Below are 21,122 nucleotides of genomic sequence, written 5' to 3' on the forward strand. Positions count from 1 at the left end.
CTATTTTCAAATACATATTTTCATAGAGGAAAGCATCTAATCTCCCAAACTTTGAAAATAGGTAGACGGTTACTAAATAAATAGTTATCACCTAACAATTGAATTCCTCAGAAAAGTGAAGTTCTGTAAACTTAGTAGATGGATGTTTGGACTTCTTTTCTTACGTGAGTTATCTGCGAAAGTTTTCGGGAAAGTGATTCACTATTATCTGCTGGCTTCCTCTCAGCAGCTATGAGTTTGTCCAGGGCAAAGACTCCGAGATGCACATATATCTTAAAGGCTCTCTGTTAATACCCACACAATGCCTGGAGGAGTGGCCCATGAGAGCTCCCCAACAAAGGGAATACAGTATGTGGGCACAGAGCTGCCTTCTCCAGGCTCCCAAGCCTGCAATTAGTGCGGATGAACTGTACCTCCCGGAGAGCAAACAGAGTGTCCCTTATGTGATCTCTGAGTGTCCTCGGCAATGATCTCAGTTCACCGTTGGGGACCTGCACCCCAGTGCCGGGCTGCTTGGCACGCTGGCTGTGCATGCACCATCAGTCCTGGTACTGTGAATGAGACCCTGTCACGCTCTGAAGAATAATGTCCTCCGTAGTGAATCTCGCTGTTTTCCTGTGAATAATGCCCTGCTCTGAAACCGCCACAGTGCCTGTCCCCTGCTTATTTTTATGTGAGTTCACAGAGGCTGTGGATTGTGTGTGCACTCAGATCTTTCTCTGTTTTTTTTTCCTTTTGTTTTTGTTTCCTGGCGTGATTTAATTTTATGGTTTGGTCCCAAGGATTATACTTGGTTTTCTCTCATTTTGTCTGGGGGAGGGGGGAGGGAGGAGATGGGTAAAATTCTAGGGCTATTTTAAACTAGTTCTCTAAAGTCTAACATTCCATGTAGAAAGGATGCTCCTTCTTAAAAGGATTATATGAAAATTCAAACTGGTCTACCATAAAGGGCTGGAAAGTCCAGATGTAACTGCAAATCAACAGGAGAGCCACTTAAGAGTTAGTTCTGAACCACACAGTGAGAGCGCACCCATTGTAAGTGTGTGAATTTGTGACAGCCCTCAGTAGCAACCCTTTAAATCAAAGCAGACCCGCTGTACAAACTACGTGAAAGCAAGGTCTTTATGAGATCTCTTCTGGCCCTCACATGGATTTGGGGTTTCCAGGGCCACGCTCAGACTCTGCGCAGGATTTTGGGGCTTCTCAGAAGGCTGACGCAATTTGTATATGACAGGCAATTGCTACATAAATGGGGAAGGCAGGACAAGAGCCAGCAGAGGAATGCCAGAGTTGCTTAGATCCTAAACTGTTCCCAACCCCTAGGAATCTTTTCCCTTCACACGGGTATTTACCTCTCTGTCTGGGTTTCTTGTGCCCTACTGACACTTGGACTGACTCCCAACTCCTTTGTCATCCACGGTGGCTCTACCTGAGCTGACCACTGACCTTTCTCTCAGAGGAGGAAGGTCTCTGGATAAGGCCTGCCTAAGCACCAGTCCCGTGGCTGGAGGACCACTTTGCTTTTTTCTTGTTTTTATTCCTCTTGTGCTCATCAAAAAATACCTTGATTCTGGTGTGAGCTTACAGAGAGGCCCTCCAGTTATCAAAGCAGAGACTGCATATGGAGCCTTCTGCTCTGTCTTCCAGCCCTTTGGAACCTCAGGTTTCAACTAAAACTATTGTGATCTATCGTCCCCTTCAAATTTTAAAGGCAAGCTATAAGACATGTTACAAATGCAAATCTTATGTTTTGTTTCATATCTTACTATGGCTCTTGGGTATTTTCAATGTGTGTGTTAACTTCTATCACCACAAGCTTGCTGAGGGTTCAGGGACTTGTTCCTGAGTGATAAATGTCTTTAGAATTAATTACATTATAAAAATCACAAAGCACACACAATTTCACAGCCATGAGGACAAATTATTCCCGTTATCCCATTCTACCTTCATTAAAGTGTTAAAAATGAATTACTGTAGAAGGAATAAATTTATTAATTAAGGCAGCTCTGCTCCCCGATAATGGGACATAATTTCCTCTACTAATATTCTCTAGTGATTCTTTTCCATTTAGCTTTATATATTCCAGGAGATACTTTTCCTTGTCGTTTTCCATTTACAAACCTTGAATATTCTACTTTCATAATTTCTATGCTGTTCTAGCATTGTATAAAATTGTGGATTTCAGATAAAGTTGCAATACAATTTTGAAGCATTAAATCTCAATAATCCACTGTTCCCTGACTGGCCTCCTGAATAGATGAGTCACAATTTGCTTTGAAATGATAGGAAATAATTTCTTTACAGAATTGGTAGGTTTTGTTTCCTCCATTGACATAGCACCTACAAATATAGAAGCACACTAAACCATGACAGTCACTTGCCCTTGTTCTAGCATGCTATAGTTTGTGTTTTCATCTTGGCCTCAAATAATGAAGGGAAATACCTGTCATCAAAAGTATTGATTTGTCTAACTACTTAAGACACACACACCCTCACAGACACACACAAACAAGCATGCATGTGTGTATACATGCACCTCACATGGCTAAGAACCAGTACTCTAGTATCCCGAGTTTTGAAGAATTTAAGATTTTTTTTTCAGAGACCATAACTCCTTCTGAATCATTCCACCATCAAAACCCACTAAACCTTAGTAATCAATATGCAAAGGAAAGTTCCTGAGGTATCGGAAACAATAGCCACCTTCGCTGCCTGGATCCCTGCAGCGCTGAGGGCAGCAATGAAGAAACTGCTTTGCTGGTTTTCTTCCTTGTAGTTTAGGGTTCTATACCACGTGCATGTTTGATGTTGCCCACATCAAAAAAGCAATCTTGTTATGGCAAGCATAAATATTCACAATCCATATAGTCTACAGGCATTGTAGTTCCCATAATTCTCCAGATTTTAGGAGTTTGGGAGGAAACTGAGCAGAAATCTACCATCCTAAATGCTCTTAATCAACTGGTTATATAGAAATCAGGAAGCCTCTACATGACCACTTTGTACCTGAATAGTTCCCTCCACATTTCTCTATGAATGACTATGGTAAAAAAAAAAATAGTTAGATATGCTTATAAGCATTAAGTTATATTATAAATAAGATAAATACTCAATGATCATATGTGCTTACTAGAAACCAATTGTAGTAATAGCTGCTACTTGTTCAACTGCCACCCCTGGTGTTTTTGTTCATGTGTAGAATTTATGGTTCCTGTTCTCACTGAGTACTTCAGCACTGAGCACAAATGCAAGAGTGTACGGTTCCAGTACTAATTGAGGGTTTCAGCATTCAGCACGGATACAGGAGTGTGGCTCCAATTCTAATTGAGTCTGCTCACCACAACACAAAGTAAAACGTTGGATCAACATAATGAACATATTTTCTAATGGGATTGTTAGGTTTTCAAAGAGCTAGAGACCTCTTCAAACCCCACAGTGTCCACCACAGTGGCCAGTTCCATCAAAGACCAGAAACCATGGTGGAAGAAGCCAGTACCAGGGAAACTAGTAGCATAGAAGGCTCCAGCAGTGACCTGGGAAAGCAAACCTTTGCTGAAATAAGATCTGGGGACCTGTGCCTCTGGTTCTAGTGTCTGGATTCTCAAAGGTGCTAATGTGACAGCAAGTTCATATAGCTCAGCAACTACCACTGGAGCCCAAGGCACATGGGAAAAATATAGATAGAGATGACCTTAGGGAAAATGTGTAGTTCCTCGGGATTGTGTTTTCTCCTTTCATTAATCCTGTTATATATCAACTGGACCGGACATTGGGAGGGGCTCAACTTATAAAAGTAGTTTTATTATTACTTTACACACATCTTTCAAAACTTCCTAAAGAACTTAAACTCGTAGAAAATTACCCACATCTTGCTTTTATAGGTCAAGATCATTTGGGTTGGGCAAAACTGTCTAAATTTAACAACCCAAGATAGCTGAACGTCCTAAGCAGTAACACTCAGTGTAAAGATATACAACGTTTACCACACATTAAGTTCCAGGAGCTTTCTGCACTAAGGATTTCCTAGACAGGCGCAGTTCTCCTTACAGACAGACAGGGTCACTGCCTCCCATGCACACATGTTCAACATCACACCTTGAAAGAAAGACTGAAACCACGTCACCTGACACAGTTCCTACTCAGCAGTCAAGCTGCTGCTTTTTGTGAGGAATGTTTGTTCCTCTCTCGGAACCACAAAAAAAAGGAAACTATTTTTAAAATCCAAGTGGTTCTCCTTCTTATAAACTAGAAGCGTATTCCTTCTTGAGATACTCAGCACCTGTGTCTTCTTACACAGGAATGGCATGAAGGTGAGGAGAAAATCCTGAACTTAGTCAAATTTGTCGCATAGCTGTAGAAATACAAAGCACAGTTTTTCTATGGAGGGAAATAAATTTGGAAATGCATACGGCTGTTGGTTTCAAAACATAAAATCAACTGTTTCCTCTCGGACGCAGACACTTTCACACTCTCCCTGAATTCACACTGCAGCACTTACAGACTACTTGCATAGTGAAACACATTGTGTCGCGTCCGATCGTCATTCTCGGTGGTCAATTCGACTACCTCTGGAATTAGCTAAAAACCCAAGTGAGTGGGCACACAGAGGAGAATTTCTGTTTTCTTAATTAAATCATCTGAAGTGGGAGGACCCACCTGTAATTCAGATTTTTGAGGAGGGAAGAGCCACCTCCTGATCTCTTGAGGTGGGACCGTCCACCTTTAATCTGGGCCACATCTTCTGCTAGCAGCCTGTGCTTAAGACAGTGTTTAAGCCTGTGTTTAAGACACGGAAGAAGGAAACTTGCTCTCTCTTTGCCTGCTTGCTCACACTCTCACTAGTAAGTCCATTCCTTCACTTACATTAGAAACAACTTCGTTGGGATTCCATTGTATCCCAAAGACCAGTAAAGATATCCAGCCTCAGGAGCTGAACAACTACTGGATTCTTGAATCTCCTGTGGGCAGATAGTAATTACTGGACTATCTGAACCACAGCGTATATGTCATTCTACTAAATCCCATAGATAGATAGATAGATAGATAGATAGATAGATAGATAGATAGATGATAGATAGATAGATGATAGATGGATGGATAGACAGACAGACAGATAGATAGTTTCTATAAGTTCTGTTCATCTAGAAAACCCTGACTAACTCAGATTTTGATCCACAAAAGATTCAACAGCAATAGAAGAAAAGGATGAATTTTTAAGGTATCTGGAAAAGGCTTCCCAATTTGCCAACACCTACAGTTAGTTACTAACCCTCTCCTGGAATCTCCCTGAGTATTGAAAGCTCATGGTGTGAACGACGTTAGAACTGTAGGAGGACGAATGCATTTGATAACCCAGATTCACAAATTATGAGAGGCAACAGATTTGATGGCACTGTATATGAAACTTTTGATCACCTGTGGAAAAATAAGGACATTGATGCTTTTAATCAGTTGCTCTTCGCATCCCTGGATAAACTGACAGAGAACAGGAGCAAGTTCTGTGATAAAATTAGCAAATTTGGCATCTCAGAATGCAGCAAAGGACAATACTGAACTCAGCGAAAAGCATTAACCCAATGCAGATGTGTATTACCAGTCTAACAGCTTCTAAGCGTGCCCCGGAAGAGAAGCTTCTCTCCAGCAGTCACTAACTCATGGTACAGAAGCTCAGACTGAAACCTTCATTGTAACGTTGGCTGATCTACAGAAAGAATTGAAATCCCAGCCTTGGAGGGTGTCCGTCCATGCTTACAGTAAAGGCACTAACTGGAGTATAATTAATGGGATCCTGTGGCTTGGGCTGGGAACTGTGGGAGGATCCTATGGAAGCTGAGAACTTTGACTCCTCAGAGTCCCAAAGTTGATCTCTCCCCTCGGCAGGTGTACTCTCCCCTCGACATACTTGGATATTTGAATGAGGAAATTAATCCTTCATTGTCTACTTAACCAGCAGTGACTGTCTCCAAAGGAGATGCCAGGCAAGACATTACCGATGTCCCTCAGGGCCAACTAATAGTTGCTCGGACTTGAGGCAAAGCAGACTTCTAGACGGGAGATAGAAAGGATAGTGCATGAGGAAATGTGCAACACTACTAAAGCGCCTAATGAGTGTTAAACACTCAAGCAGATGTATAGGGAGTATGTCTGCAAATGGATTTTTTAATTGATTTTTATTGAGCTCTTCATTTTTCTCTGCTCCCCTCCCGGCCTGTCCCCTCCTCTTCAACCCTCTCCCAAGGTTCCCATGCTCCCAATTTACTCAGGAGATCTTGTCTTTTTCTACTACCCATGTAGATTAGATCCATGCATGTCTCTCTTAGGATCCTCATTGTTGTCTAAGTTCTCTGGGATTGCGATTTGTAGGCTGATTTTCTTTGCTTTATGTTTAAAAACCACTTATGAGCAAGTACTGTGATAATTGTCTTTCTGGGTCTGGGTCACCTCACTCAAAATGATGTTTTCTAGCTCCATTTAAGGAAGTTGGAAAGAACATAGAACTGGATCAGGCTGAGTTTATTGATGCAAGCCGAACGAATGCAGATTCTGAGCTTGATATGAAAGCTTACAGACTTTAAAGAGGCATCAAAAGTTTGTTTGAATGGTTGGCTGAAGCACTTGTCAGAAGATGGCCAACTAAAAAGGAGCCAAAGATGCCCCATATCCCTCAGCTTAGTGTTGGTGAGGGATTTTTAAGGCTCGGGGAAATGGCAATGCTAGGGTGGATACCCCGTGTAAAACCTACTGCTCCACAATGGGAAGGCCCAGAACACAGGCCTGTCTCTAATCCTATAAGATGCAAAGCAAGAGGAGGAGGCACCAGCACATCTGAGAGCTCTGATGTCACCCTTTCCTTTTGCAAGACCTTGGGGTGGAGACACTGCTGCTCAGCTGGATGAGTTAAATGCAGTGGGTTTACTAGGACTGAGATAGCAGTGTCCAGGTGATAATACTGACTTGCCAAAGACAGCGTAATCCGTAGTTATCTTAACGGGCAATGTAGACAAAGCAGTGGCCATGATGGCCCGACCTGTTATTGTCTGTACAGGCAAAGTGAACTTCATGGTGGCGTGACTCATATGGACCTTCAGTGCTAGCTAATCAATCTTAGTGTTTTCAGGCATGAAATAGATAAGAATCCAATTATATTTTTTGCTTGAGCTGTATAAGCAGAAAAATTCTGAGACAAATGCGGAGGAAAAAAAGCATTATTGGATCATGGCAAAAGGGAATCTCAGTTGGTGATCAAATTTCCAGACTTGAGCTTGTTTGCAGACAGAAAACCCATTAACAGACAGACAACTTCCCCTGAAGAAGAACCTTGACGAAACACCTGGAAGTTTCACAGCTGGCCTTTCTTCATTTCTTCCCCAGTAGGACCTGCAGCCTTTTACAAGAGTAGCTAGCGGTACACTGGGGAAGGAACACAATCAGACTTTCCAGGGTTCTAATTGACATTGGTACCTGGTGACCCTAAGAAACACTGTGAACCTCCAGCTAAAGTAGAGGCTTGTGGAGGTCAGGGGATCATGGAGCTTTAGCTGAAGTCTGGCTCACAGTAGGTCAAGTGGGTCCCTCAACCCAGCTACAGCTGCTGCTGAGTGTCACATCTGCCAACAACAGAGACAAACACTGAGCCTCTGAGAGGCATCTCTCCCTGGGGTGACCAGACAGTCACCCTGAAGCAGGTTGACTACATTGGATCACTTCTTCTGTGGAAAAGTCAGTGCTTCTTTGTCTACTGGAGTAGACACTTCAGGAGTGAAAGTATGCGCCACTCCCTCAGGAGAAGAGCCAAGACCTATTGACGTGTTGGCTAAGGGTGGAGGAAATACAGAATGGGTGGCAGAAGGGAGTAGTTATAAATGCAAGCTAAGGCCACATGCCAGAACACGGATTAGACTGGACACGAGTGTTTCTGTCATATTTTGTTAGGAATGTTTTTGTACAAATATTTGTGTTCTCTTCCCTCAATTTCTTTATCGTGTAACATCAATTAAAAGAATATCAATGGTTATCATATTTAAAATTGTGATGCTAAAAGGATATCCCTCAAGGGATATTGCAACCTAGTCTAAATTTATAATGTACTTGTGATTGTACAAGGGATAGTTATAGCATGTGAGGTGTAATTATGAACTGGTTAAATATATAATGCATTTGCTATTGCATATAGAACAATTATATTATGTTAGACGTAATTACAACCTGATTATTTTTAATATCTGAAATTAAGCATGACTTAAGATATGATTGTGTGTCAAGTTGACAAGGGTTGAACCTGTAATGTCTATTATTGGTTGTCAACTTCACTATGTCTAGAATTAACTAAAATTCAATGGCACAGCTGTGAGAGAATTTTTTTCCCTAATTAAACCCTTTGAAGTGGGAAGACCCACTTCAACCTAGATTTTTTTGTACTTTTATATTTTTATTAATTATGTAACTTTCCCCAGCCTGTTAACAGTTTGCTCTCCCTCCCTCCCCTCTTCCAAGTCCCTTCCCACAATTCTCCATCCTCTCTTTATTCTTTCTCTTCAGAAAAGGGCAGGCCTCCCATGTATATCAGCATGCCTTGGCAGATCAAATTTGCAGGAAGATAAGGTACCCCCTCTCTCATTAAGGCTGGGCAAAGCAGCCAAGTAGGAGGAAAGGGTCCCAAAAGGGTCAGTGACAGTCCCTGCCACACTGCTAGGGTCGCACAAGAAGACCAAACTACACAACGGTGACACTGGGCAGAGGGCCTCAGTCAGTCCCATGCAAGCTCTCTGCTTGGTGGTCCAGTCTCTGGGAGCCCCATGAGCCCAAGTTAGCTCTGTGGGTTTTTGTGATGTTCTTGGCTTCCCTGGCTCCCACAATCCTGCCTCCACCTCTTTCACAGGATTCCCCGAGGTCCACCTAAAGTCTGACTATGCGTCTCTGCATCTGTTTCCATCAGTTTCTGGGTGAAGCCGCTGATGACTATCGGGCTAGGCAATGAACTATGAGTATAGCAGAATATCAATAGGAATCATTTCACTGACTTGTTATTTCTGTCAGTCATGTTTGGTTTTAGCCTAGGTATCTGTTCTGTCCAGTCTCTGGGTCCTGGCTCCAGGCAGGACTGGGCTCCCTATCATGATCTTGGTCTCAAGCTGGACCAGTCATTGGTTGACTATTTTCATAATTTCTGCACCACCTTCACCCCCTCTTATCTTGCAGGCAAGGTAAAGTGTAGGTCAAAAGTTATATGGCTAGATTGGGGTCAGATTCTTATGATCCAAACTTCAGCGAGCTGGAATGCTTAGAAGAATACCCTTGGTTTGCATGGAACATCTACTCATTTTCCTCCTTCTAACAGTCAGAGTTTTTCTGTTCTTAGTGGTTCATTTCTGAACCACTACCAAGGTAGTACGCAGTTGCCAAGTACTAGTTTCCAGATAGGTAAATGGGTTAGAGGATGAATTCACACACTGAACCATTGTATGAGCTGAATCGTGTCTCCTGGCACTTCAGCATGTGACTTTACTTGGAAACAGGACGACTGAGATGAGGTCATACTGAGATGAGGTCATACTGGAGTAGCATATGCCCCTGATCCCACGCGGTTTCTCTGAAGGCTAAAGTAATGTGCCCCAAGCCAAGGAACTAGCAAGGAAAAGCCAGAAACAGCTTCTCTGCAAGTGGTGGGGCTTGTCCTGAAAACACCTTGATAGAACTTTCTAGTTTCCAGACCGATGGGCAATAAATGGCTGCCTGAAGCCAGTGTTCTGAGGTCGGACCTGATAGCCCCTTCAAAGTCCCTTTGACTCCATTTTACTTAGCTTACTTGCCTGGTCTTCATTAAACTTTCAATAAATGTCTATAGATCTAATTAATTAAATAATTACTGTCAGCTCTTCTTTCTCTCACTGACCTCTTAACCGGATCACCTTGAAGAGTTGTGCTGGCTATTCTTGCTTCTACTTCCTATGGGGTTTCCCTGGAAAATTCTGTACGATTCTCACATATTATGGGATGTCATTAACAGATCATTACAGTGGTTTGTAATGAGGCACTTCTCCACCTCCAGAGTCCTTCCATTTGAAGGAAGATCCTAAATTCAACTGAACTGGTCCCCAGACTCACTCTACCCAGTGTAAGTGATATGGCCGACTTAGTGATCCTACTTAGAAAAACAGTTTGGCTTATTGAATTCAGCTCCTCCTTTTTCCTCTTTCAAAGGAATCCAGCCTTTTGATACTGCAAAATAATGTTGTTTTATATATAAACGTGTTGAGCCCTATCTATTGGTGCCCCGGATAAATCAGCCTGCTGGCAGTGGGCCGGATACACCTGTGAGTCTACATATTCTATTTTGCTCTTCTGGAAATCGGTTCTGTCCCTTATAGGAAGGCTTCCCCTGGTTCGGTGCTGCCAATAGATGAATTAGCCTGCTTCTGGGTCCGCCAGAAGCTTCAGACTCTCACTGTGAAATGTGTTTCTATGCCAGCCTTTATGAATAACAAATGTGAGAGTGTTAAGATTCTCCACTCACCTCATTCATTTTTTCCCCATTTATTTTGTTCAGATGGAGAAGGCTGGTGCTATTTATTGTCTCCCTCTCTGCCTAACTCCCAAAAGCCTGAACAAAGGGACTTTTTCTCCCCTCCATTAAACCTTGTCAAATATTCTGCACATTATAGGAATTTAATTTATGTTTGCTAATGTGGTGATTGCTTAATGATAAAGACATGTATATAAGTAAGAGAGTCCAACTGGGAAAGCTTTGCTGCGTCATCCCCGGCTCAACAACAAATAACACAACTGATAAAGATCACAGTTTGGTTGGCAAGGCATTTCTTTTGGGGAATATATGGTGTTATATAATTATAACCTCAAGTTTATTTGGTCATAGCAAACCGTTTAAAAAACATTTTACATTTATTTAGAGTATGGGGTTTTGTGTGTGCTTGTTTGTCTGTTTGTGGGAAAAGGATTTGAGACAAAAATTTTCTATATAGCTCTGACTGTCCTGGAACTCACTCTGTAGATCAGACCATCCTCCAACTCAGAGATCCCCCTGCCTCTGCCTCCTGACTGCTGAGATTATAGGCATGCACCACCACACCTGACTTTTCTTTTTTCCTTCTGAGTATTCGTTTGTATATCTACATGCCATGGTGCACATGCTGAGTTCAAAGAACAACTTTCAGGAGCTGCTTCTTTCCTTTCACTTTATGGCAACCTAGGATTAAACTTGGATTTTCCCTCTCGGTGGTCAATTCCTGATCACTGAGCTATCGCACCAGCTCGAACGTGAACCTTGAATGAATTCCTCTTTCACATATTGTTTGCTGCAATCATTCTGCAATTCCTAATGAACTGGCTTCTTTACTCATCCTTCTCCCTTGGATACCACATTAATTGGGAGCTATCACAGAGGATCGCTATGTTGTTGGTGCCTCTCAGTGCCGTTCTCTACTGTGCTCTTCAGAAACTTGGACCACCCTTCCATCTGTCCTCTTTCTGTGCTGCGTTAAGGTCTGCTGAGTCCTCACTGTGTCAAGGCTGTGGTCCTCAGATCCTTCCGCCTTCCTCTTTCTGTGGCTGGTACGTGTGGCTGTAGCTCAGGTCCCTGCAGAAAACATTCTTGCTTCCACTTCCCATGAAGTCTCTCTTGGCAAATGCATTCGCTCATTTAAATTATCACGCCCTCCAGCCATCTGCTGCCGCCTTTCAAGTTGATTTTCTCCATCCAGGAACTTCCTGACTTGATGTCTCTATCCAAGGTTTGGCAGGAACCTCTAAACTAGTGTGTTAAACTGTATCATGGTCTCACCACCCATGGGTCCTCTGTCCCTCCTACAGTCTCTGTGTCAGGGAAACTCCGGTACCCACAAAGCTGATTATGACTTCCCTCTTCTTATTTATCTTAATTACATAAAATTCTACGTCAACCCACTTCTTTCCAGGCCTCTGCCTTGGCATGTTCGTCTTTTGTCTGGGACATAAATACAAGTTGCCTTTAATCTGTAGACCTGCTTCTTGCTGTCTGCGAATGCCTGGAATAGTTTTGTAGAAAATGAGCATCTAATATTTTGTCACACCGTGAGGACGCTTTATTGCCTTATCTGTCAGGAGACAGTCTGAAACCTGAGGGCTTGTGAAGAAGTCTGCGCCCAATCCAGCTCTGACGCATCTCTCTCTCCCGACATTCTGAGAGATACCTCAGACGTCAGAGCGTGTTGGAACAGAAGCGTTCCTTGAGTCTTAGCATGAGACTGATGAATGCAAAGGCATAGCATCTCACCAAGGGGATGCTGGGGGTGGGGGGGACTATGGATGGCAACTTTGGGTTCCAACAAAGCAGCATTCGCGCTTCCATTGTTCTCGCTTCCTCGTTGCCTGGCAGCAATGGAGTACTCAGAACATCGTATGTGAGTACTGGACCAGTGAAGAAGTTCAGAGCCTCGTGTGCATTGTAACTGTTCCGTGCAGCACAATGTCCCGGATGCTCCGCCGTCACACCATGGCACGATCCATGTCTTGATGTGGCCATGCCGTAACCAGCTGCCGCCAATAGCACCTAAAGACAACGGCAGTGGCTCTCACGCTGCCGCCTTTGTGAGCGCTACAGAGTTTTAGCCTGGAAGAATCACTAACTGACTATATAACTAAAGACTAGTTTGTTTTCCTTTTTCCCCTTTTCAAGCCAAACCAGTGTGCATTATGTGTTCTTAGGTTTCCCAACTGTGAAAAAATAATATAGTAAACTCTGCTAGATCAATATTGATAAGAAAACTTTGACCGAACAATTTATGTTGACACAAAGCCTCCATTCTATATAACTAATTTACTAAATGACCTTTATTAATTTGTAAATTCCTAAAGATAATATAGCCACTGAATGTAAAATCATATAAAGAGAATTTTTCCCATTACCAGTCCATTCTCAATGTTGACAGTAAGTTTAACATTTTCTACAGCTATTTCTAATTTCTATGGACCTATGTGTAATATATATTAGTAATATATATTACTAATTTATATCCCCTGAAAATTAGTCGTCAAATCATAATTATAAATACCTTTCCAGATCAGTAGATCTGTAGCTATAATTTTGTTGTTTTTAAATTACATCTTTTTCCATGATCGTGTAAACACAGTATTCTGACTATATTCTGAATAAAAGCCATTATACAAGTTCCAGGACTTTATTACTGAAAGCAACACTACAATAAATATGCAGCAATACTTACTCGATGATGCCTTTATTTCTAGAACAGATAGTCTCCAAGTAAGAAAACGGTATCAAAGCACATGTGCATTTGTGGGCCTAATTTTTTGGCTTGACTGTTTGCTTGGCTATGGCTTATTTTCAAACAGCTTCATGGTTTGCAATTCCTAATGGGACTGTCATCCTCCCATCGCCTCTCCTGTATCTTTACCTGTGAGCCTCAGGAGGACCCTTCTTCCAGCTTAAGGTCCAATTGTCCCTTTGAAGGAATTTCTGTAGAATTTTTTTATCGTTTTATCCCAGGGTTTCTCCCTTGCTCTACACAGGACTTGCCCTGCTGCGCTCCAACAGATGCCTGTGCTCTGTTGTTAACGGGAGATAAGCTGCAGTGGGGAAGCAGAAGCATCAACCTCTCAAAGATTAACAGTAGGAAAAAGTACAAAAGTGACCCTATGAAGTCTCTCTCTTGGCCAAAATGTTTGTTCCCTAATCTCATCCCAACAAAGCAGCCGCTGAATTATCTTATTCACCTACTTACTGATGAACCTCTTAAAGGAGACCTTTAGAATATTCGTTTCCATTTTTGCTCCCAAACCCTAGACTTTATAATAAATGAGAGAAGTCCATGCTTCAGCAGATTCTCAATGCACTTTTCTTCCCCTGCAAGAGCGTCACCTTTAGTAAGCATTCCAAGTTTCCCGAAATGTGAATCCCAATTTGCATTTATCTGTATTACCCTAGATTTAATATTTCTTGCTTTCTGTATGTTTTTCTTTTCTCGCTATATTTTGAGATCTACATTCTGATCAGCTACCAGGATACAGGCAGAGTCATTCTTTAGGGAGGCTTGCTGGCTTAAGCAAGACTGCATTAGCTCAGATAGGTGGACTCTTGGCATGGTGAAGTTCTTGGGTTTCTGGCTTTATTGACTCCCTCAGGTTAGTAAACAGGTTTTCAGGCATCTTTGAGCTCAGTATTGAACAAAGGGAGTACCCTCGTTCTGGTTTGTGTATTTCCTAACAATTGTGTTTCTTGAGTGGTTTGTAATACAAATTCTAATTGGTATTAATAATAAAAACCTAGAGACAGATATTAGGGTTCAACCTGAAGGTCAGAAAAGCAAAACAACCAGCCACTGACTTTTATCTCTACCTCAGTCTGAAATGATGATCCTGCCTCCAGAAATCCTTAAAATGAGGCTGCATCTGAGAGCCGTCTCCTCTCATCTTATATTCCTCTCTAGGGCTGGGATTAAAGACGTGTACCGCTGCTGTCCAGTTTCTATGGCAAGCTACTGTGGCTACGGGGATTAAAGGTGTGTGTCAGATGTTTTGATTGAGAGAGCCATTATAGAACTAACAAGAAACCTGGCACTAGAGAAATTCCCAGGAATCCACAAGGATGGCCCCAGCTAAGACCCTAAGCAAGAGAGAAGAGGGTGCCCAAACTGACCTGTAGTCAGACTAATGAATATCTTAAATGTCACCATAGAGCCTTTATCCAGCAGCTGATGGAAAAGAGGCAGAGACCTGCAGCAGAGCATTGGGCTGAGCTCCCAAAGTCCAGTTTAAGAGAGGGAGGAGTGAGAATATGAGCAAAGAGGTCAAGACCATGATGGGGACACCCACTGAAACAGTCTACCTGAGCTAAGGGGAGCTCACAACTCCAGCCGGTCAGGGAAGGAACCAGCATTGGACCAAACTAGACCCTCTGAATGTGGGTGACAGTTATATGGCTGGGGCTGACTGTGGGGTCACTGGCATTGGCACCAGACAGGACTTATCCCTATTGCATGTACTGGCTTTTTTGGAACCCATTCTGTTTGGATGGATACCTTGCTCAGCCTAGATATAGTAGGGAGGCCTTGGTCCTGCCCTAAAGCAATGTGCCTTACCCTCTCTGAGGAGTGGATGGGGGTTAGGGGAATAGGGAGATAGAATTGGAGGAGGGAAGGGAGAGGGAACTGGGATTGATATGTAAAATGAAAAAAAAAGATAGTTGTTTTCTTTTTTTAAAAAAAAAGTGTGTGCACCACTGCCTGGTCTGTAAGGCTGACCAGTGTGGCTGTTTTACTCTCTGATCTTCAAGCAAGCTTTATTTACTAGACTACAAATGAAATATCACCGCAGTGTGTAATCTGCTAATACATTTTTTAACGTTGTAGTAAACAATTTTTACTTAGTTATGTGTGGGGATCTGGGTTTCACCAATCTAACTTTAGATTCAGTACAATCTAATACTTACTTGACTAGGTAAATTTTCCTTTATTGTTTATTGGTAACCTATTTCTTACCCATCTGCCCTTCCCCTCGGTGTGTGTGTGTGTGTGTGTGTGTGTGTGTGTGTGTGTGTATGCATGTATTTGTACCCCTGCATGTACTCAGAGGCCAGAAAACTCTGCCATGGGTCCTACTCCAGCCCTCTCTTCCCCCTGTTCACTTTAAACATGGTATTTCACTGGTCTTAGAACAAGCTAGGTTTTTGGCTAGGGTGATTGACCAGTAAGACTCTGTGACCTTCTTGTCTCTTCCTACTGTAGTGTTGAGATTATAGGTAGGATACAGGTAGGGTGGCTATACCTAGCTTTTTATGTGTGTGCTGGAGATGCAACAGTGGGGGTCAGTTTCCAATACATGTACAGGAAATCGTCTTCACCACTGAGTTACCTCCCCAGCTCCCAGTTCTTCCTTTTATAAAATGGTGTTTTTATTATTTGTGTGTTTGGATAGGGGTGATGGCGGAGGACAGAAGAAAGAACAAGCTGGAGTTTTGGGTCATTGTAAGTCACCTCATATGGATCCCAGATGTAGAACCTGGGTCCTCTGGAGGAGCAGGAGGAGCTCTGATCCCCAGAGCCATCTGTTATCCACTGTTCATTTTTATTATTCTAAACTTTACAGACTTTGCCGTGAAGGGCCACACCATATTTCTTCTACAGTATGCATCTGCTTTAGCTTTGGTTCTGTGAGTTTTCCATGGCAACTGTCACAAATTACTAGATGTATAGCGTCTGAATATTATAAGTGCACTATATTCTAATTTCAAAAGTTACAAGCTGACGTGGGTCATCACACACTAGTATTGACATGCAGTCGGGGTTGGCTCCCTTTCTGGTGTCCCTCAGGAAGGAAGTAGTTCCCTTGGCTGTTCTGCATATAAAAGTCACCCGTGTCCAAAGCCCAGCAGACTGGAGCACCTCCATCTTCTCTGTAGTCAAGGATTCTTCTCATCTTCTCTGTTTGCCTCTTTGACTTTTAAGGTCTTTTGCATTTGTAGTGAACTCACGTGAGCAATCAGAGATAATCTCCTGTCTCAAGGTCTTATATTTAAAAATATCGACAAATATTCTTTTCCCACGCAAGGTAAATATCTAGGCATTAGGCTATGAATGTCTTTAGATTATCAATATTTTGTCTACCACACCTGCGTTAAGCAAAAATCCTATTGAGTAAGCAACAGCATTTTAACTGAATGATTGACAGCAATGATGAATGAACCGTGGACTTAAGTCAATGTGCTGATAATTTCCATAGCTTTCGCTGGTGTGTCTGTTCAGCTTTTGCAGTACTAGCTTTTGCGGTACTTCCTCCCTGGCTCAGCTCATTCCAGACTTCTTCGCGGTTGCTGTGGCTGGATCCACTGACGGTGGGCTCTTCTTCTTGCAGAATCCAGTGACCATGGGGACAAAAGTGCAGGTGCTTCAGGGGAGACGCCCTCCCAGCCTTACCCTGCTCCGGGATACAGTCAGCCTGAGGAGCTGAAGGACCCGCTGGATGATACCAAGTCAGTGAAGCCCGAGGAGAACGAGGACTTGGACCCCTTGCCTGATAACTGGGAAATGGCCTACACGGAGAAGGGCGAAGTCTACTTCATTGAGTGAGTTTCAGGCATTTCCTCCAGCATTGCCCCAAAGGGCCATAGCAAGAAATTAGTTGTATTACTAATATAGATATGAACAAAAAAATGGGTGTAGTATTATTTCTGCTAACATAGAGATAGAATCCTAGATAACAGCTACCCCTAGCAAAGAATGAATGAAGCAGCTATAACACTTTTAACAATGGGATATTAATGAGACAAATCTCCATGAGTTGTTATTTTCAGATTAAAAGGACTCTCAATTCCTCATGTTGTGGTGACCCCCCAACCAAAAAATTATCTTTCTTGCTACTTTATAACTATAATATTTGCAACTGTTATGAAGCATAACAATAAGCATTTTAGAAATTGAGTTTTGCCAATGGAGCTGTGATCCAAGATTGAGAACTATAGCTATAAGGGATCCTGAAAAATATGTTTGCCTGCTTCCTGCACGGACATTTGCCTCAAATGAGAGCTTCCTAGCTCTCAATAGCCAGAAATAGCCACCATTAGATTCAGGACTTGAGGAGAATGCAGTTGTTTCAAGCAAAGTATTTGCTGGTGACAGAAATCAAAGGTTTAAGGAGTTGAGAGTGGACTCTGAGGTCAGGGATCAATACGATAGTTTGTATAACAATCAAACTTCCTTCTACTAAATTCCATTGGGTTTGCTACTCGCCTTTATTAGTTTCTTTTGAGTGGTGGTGTTGGATACTGCTCACCGTTTTTATTGCTTACCAAAGAAAGAGAATATTGATCATTAGCTTAGAAGTGATAGTCAATCCAAACTGTTATTCTTTCCAAACTTTTTTCTAAAATATTCATATTTCTTATAGCCTTTTGGCAATACATTCAGCTTTCATGTCTGTCATTGCTATTAGAACAACTTTTAAAATCATAATTAACATAATTATGCTTACTTAGCAACATAGAACATTATAATTTTATACATGTATACAATGTATAATAATGTTATCAAGGTAATTAATGTTCCCATCATCTCATATATTATTTCTGTATGTTGAGAACCCTCTGACTCTCCTCCCCCAGTTTTATGTAATGGATAATTAATAGCTGGAAACTGTAGATGCCCTATAGTTCCACTCAGAGAATAATTTTTAAAAGACACTCTAAAGTTGAAAGGCCTTGATCCAAAATTAAATCATTGATATGAATAAGACAATCAAAATGTTAATTAGAAATTATAAAAACTAAAATTTTGCAAATATCCGTCAACTCTTTCCCTCCAAATTCTATGAACCTCAAAGGAAAAGAAACTAATAGAAATTGAAATTCTCAGTGTTGGAAGTAGCTAAAAATACCTATGTTCTGACTACTCAAGAAAGATATTAAAATTGTCTTCCCTTTCCCAACATACAGTGACTTATAACTTAGATCTCCATAGGCAGAGCTCAGTTGTGAAATTGAAATGTTACCACATACCAATGTTTAATTCTCACATGAAGCTGGAAACATCGATACATGTGGCCCGAGGAATCCATAATCAGGTAATTACTTGGCGCTCTGCTTGACTCCAACATGGAAGAGAAGTGCAGGCTTTTACTAAAATGAACCACTAACCTCTATATCTTGGCAAATTTAAATTTGTTTTTTTTTAAGGAATAAGACCTCTTGTATGATTTTTATTTATATAATCAATGACACTGAGCCATCTGGTATCAGTTAGTGGAAAGGAGGAAGTTATGTGAAAGTTGTTAAATACAACCAACTAAGAATCCTAGAAACATAATTTTGATATCGAGGAGAATAGCAAGGCTTCATTACAGACCAAGTAAGACACTGACATTCAGAGCAATAAATGTGCAGAGCAACAAGACTGATAAAATACATGCATTAATTCTGTAGCACAGGATAGATAAAGATACGTGGAAATAATGAAATAAAATACACTAGCACAACTTAATTAAGGAATCATTTCCATATAATGTTTCTAATAATGCAACCATGGAAACCCCCTTGATTTGCGCTTATAACATGAACTTTGCTCTCTACTTCGCTCAGGTGTAGGAACTGTGAAGAACAGGAATTTTGGAAGACAACAGCCATGTCGTCCACTATAGTAACCAATGGGGTTCTGTCTGGGCGTGGGAGGACATAACAAAAATGATTCTGCCATTCTTCTCCTCAGTGGCCAGTATTGGTATTCAAAGACTCATAAAATTTTGTTCTGGCTGTCAATCTTATTATCAGGTCAGGGAAGAGAAACAAATTGTCCTAAACAGTAAATGGCATTTGGATTTTATGATACTGTTTCAGTAAACGAGAAACCTAGACAAGACCTGAGAGGTTGTCTTACTTTTCTATTGCTGTGGAGACACCATGGCCAAGACACTGTATACAAAGATATCCCTGGGGACTTGCTTACAGTTTAGTCCGTGGCGAGCATGGCAGGGAGTGTGTCAGCAGGCGGGCATGGCACGACAGCAGTATCTGAGCTCTTCTCTATTGAGACAACAACAATGACACCGGAAGAGACCGAGAGAGCTAACAAAGTGGCCCTGGAACAGTAGCTGAGAGCTTACATTTTGGTCCACAAGCGAGAGGCAGAGAGGGAGACAGTCAACCAGAAAAGGCTGGGCTTTTGAACCTTCAGAAACCATCCCCAGTGAAACACCTACTCCAAGGACACACCTCATTTGCAAACATTTTCACTGAGTATCAAGCTTTAGGATGTGGGCCTGGGGAGGCCGTTTCCACTCCAACTACCACAGAGGGGAAAAGAGCGAGATGACAGACTTGGGAAGTTACCCCATGGGGATAGAGCAGGAATTGTTCTTACAAAGGCCTTCGTCTCTGGGTAAACCGGAGGTACTCTACCACGAAAATCCTTGGAAATCACTGCCTAGTTTTCATTTTGCTGTATCATTAGTCCTTTTGGAAGGTAAGCAAGGAATTGACATTTTCATTTTTTTCTGTGTGGTTTGGGTTTTTTTTTATCTTTTAATATTTTCTATGATGCCAGAGGGAAGGATCAATCAGAAATATATTGGGAACAGAGATAGGTTTAGGTGGGAAACTAAGACAGAATGGAGTAAACAATTCATTTCTATTGAGGCCAGAGAAGTGATATCAAAGTAAGAGGAAGTTGTTGGGCAGGGAGAACCTTCTTACGTACTGAGCTAGGATGCTCCCAAGAGGAGCTTTCGAGCACAGTTACAGTAACAGAACGGCAAACAAGAACAGGCAAAAACGCAGGAAATCTCTGATGGCTACAACAGCCTCATGTACAACTTTTCCTTTCGCTGTGGGTAGGAAAACCTCCAATCTTTCAGTAATTGTCAAAAACACCAATTTCCCATTCTAATCTAAAATGAATAGTTTCTTAAAATGCAAATGGAAATGTCATCTATATAAGTAAGCCAAATATTTATTCCAGTGTTTTAAAAGAGGAAAAAGTAGGGTAGTGAGAAAGTGGAAGGTAAAGAAGAAAGTTGAGATGGGTGGAGGAGGAGCTTCCCTTGGCCCTGCCAGCCAGTGCTGGCCACGCCTCCCTGCTCTTCACCATCAAATGGCTGTGTAACACCCGATTCTGTGTTACCCCCTCGGAACAGTTTGCGTGCCACTGTACCTTACGTGAGTCGGACAAGGGCCTGGAGATTGAAAGAACACACAAAGAGACCTGGGTCATTCGGAAGGAGATCAGCCGAATGCCGTTTATTTAGCCTTGGGGAAAATCTTATATACCCCACTCCTGCCCAAGGAATTCCACCCAGGCAGGTGGGAAATTACCATACCAACAATAGAGTCAACAATGCCCTACAGCAAATCACCAGGCGGGGCAGAGAGAGCACAGGAACAAACAGGATGCTTAGTCATCTGACCAGAAACTGTCCTCAAGATGAGCCCCAGGAACAAGGGCAGACCCGGGCCCTACAGGCTGAATTTTGTCTTCTGTGAAAATAGGGATCTTTATTTTAAAAAGAGAAAAGTGAGATCTTTATTTGAAATTGGTATGTTTACTTCTAAGCAGAACTCAACTCTGAAACATTAATGAGTATATACAGTTAAGCACAGATATAAGTACTGTAGTCTTAATTAAGGTGGA

The 21,122-nt window shown here is 41.9% G+C and overlaps 1 protein-coding gene across 2 annotated transcripts in view; it reads left to right on the plus strand.

The window, feature by feature from the left end:
• Positions 1 to 21,122, plus strand: part of Magi2 (membrane associated guanylate kinase, WW and PDZ domain containing 2) — a 1,324,802-nt gene that overhangs the window by 862,353 nt on the left and 441,327 nt on the right. For both annotated transcript variants that reach the window (XM_038315349.1, XM_038315350.1), the window contains exon 5: positions 16,861 to 17,071. In XM_038315349.1, the coding sequence (XP_038171277.1) occupies positions 16,861 to 17,071 (211 nt within the window). The remainder of the gene's footprint in view (positions 1 to 16,860; positions 17,072 to 21,122) is intronic.

The sequence above is a fragment of the Arvicola amphibius genome, chromosome 18 (genome assembly GCF_903992535.2).
Source record: "Arvicola amphibius chromosome 18, mArvAmp1.2, whole genome shotgun sequence".
Taxonomy (NCBI): domain Eukaryota; kingdom Metazoa; phylum Chordata; class Mammalia; order Rodentia; family Cricetidae; genus Arvicola; species Arvicola amphibius.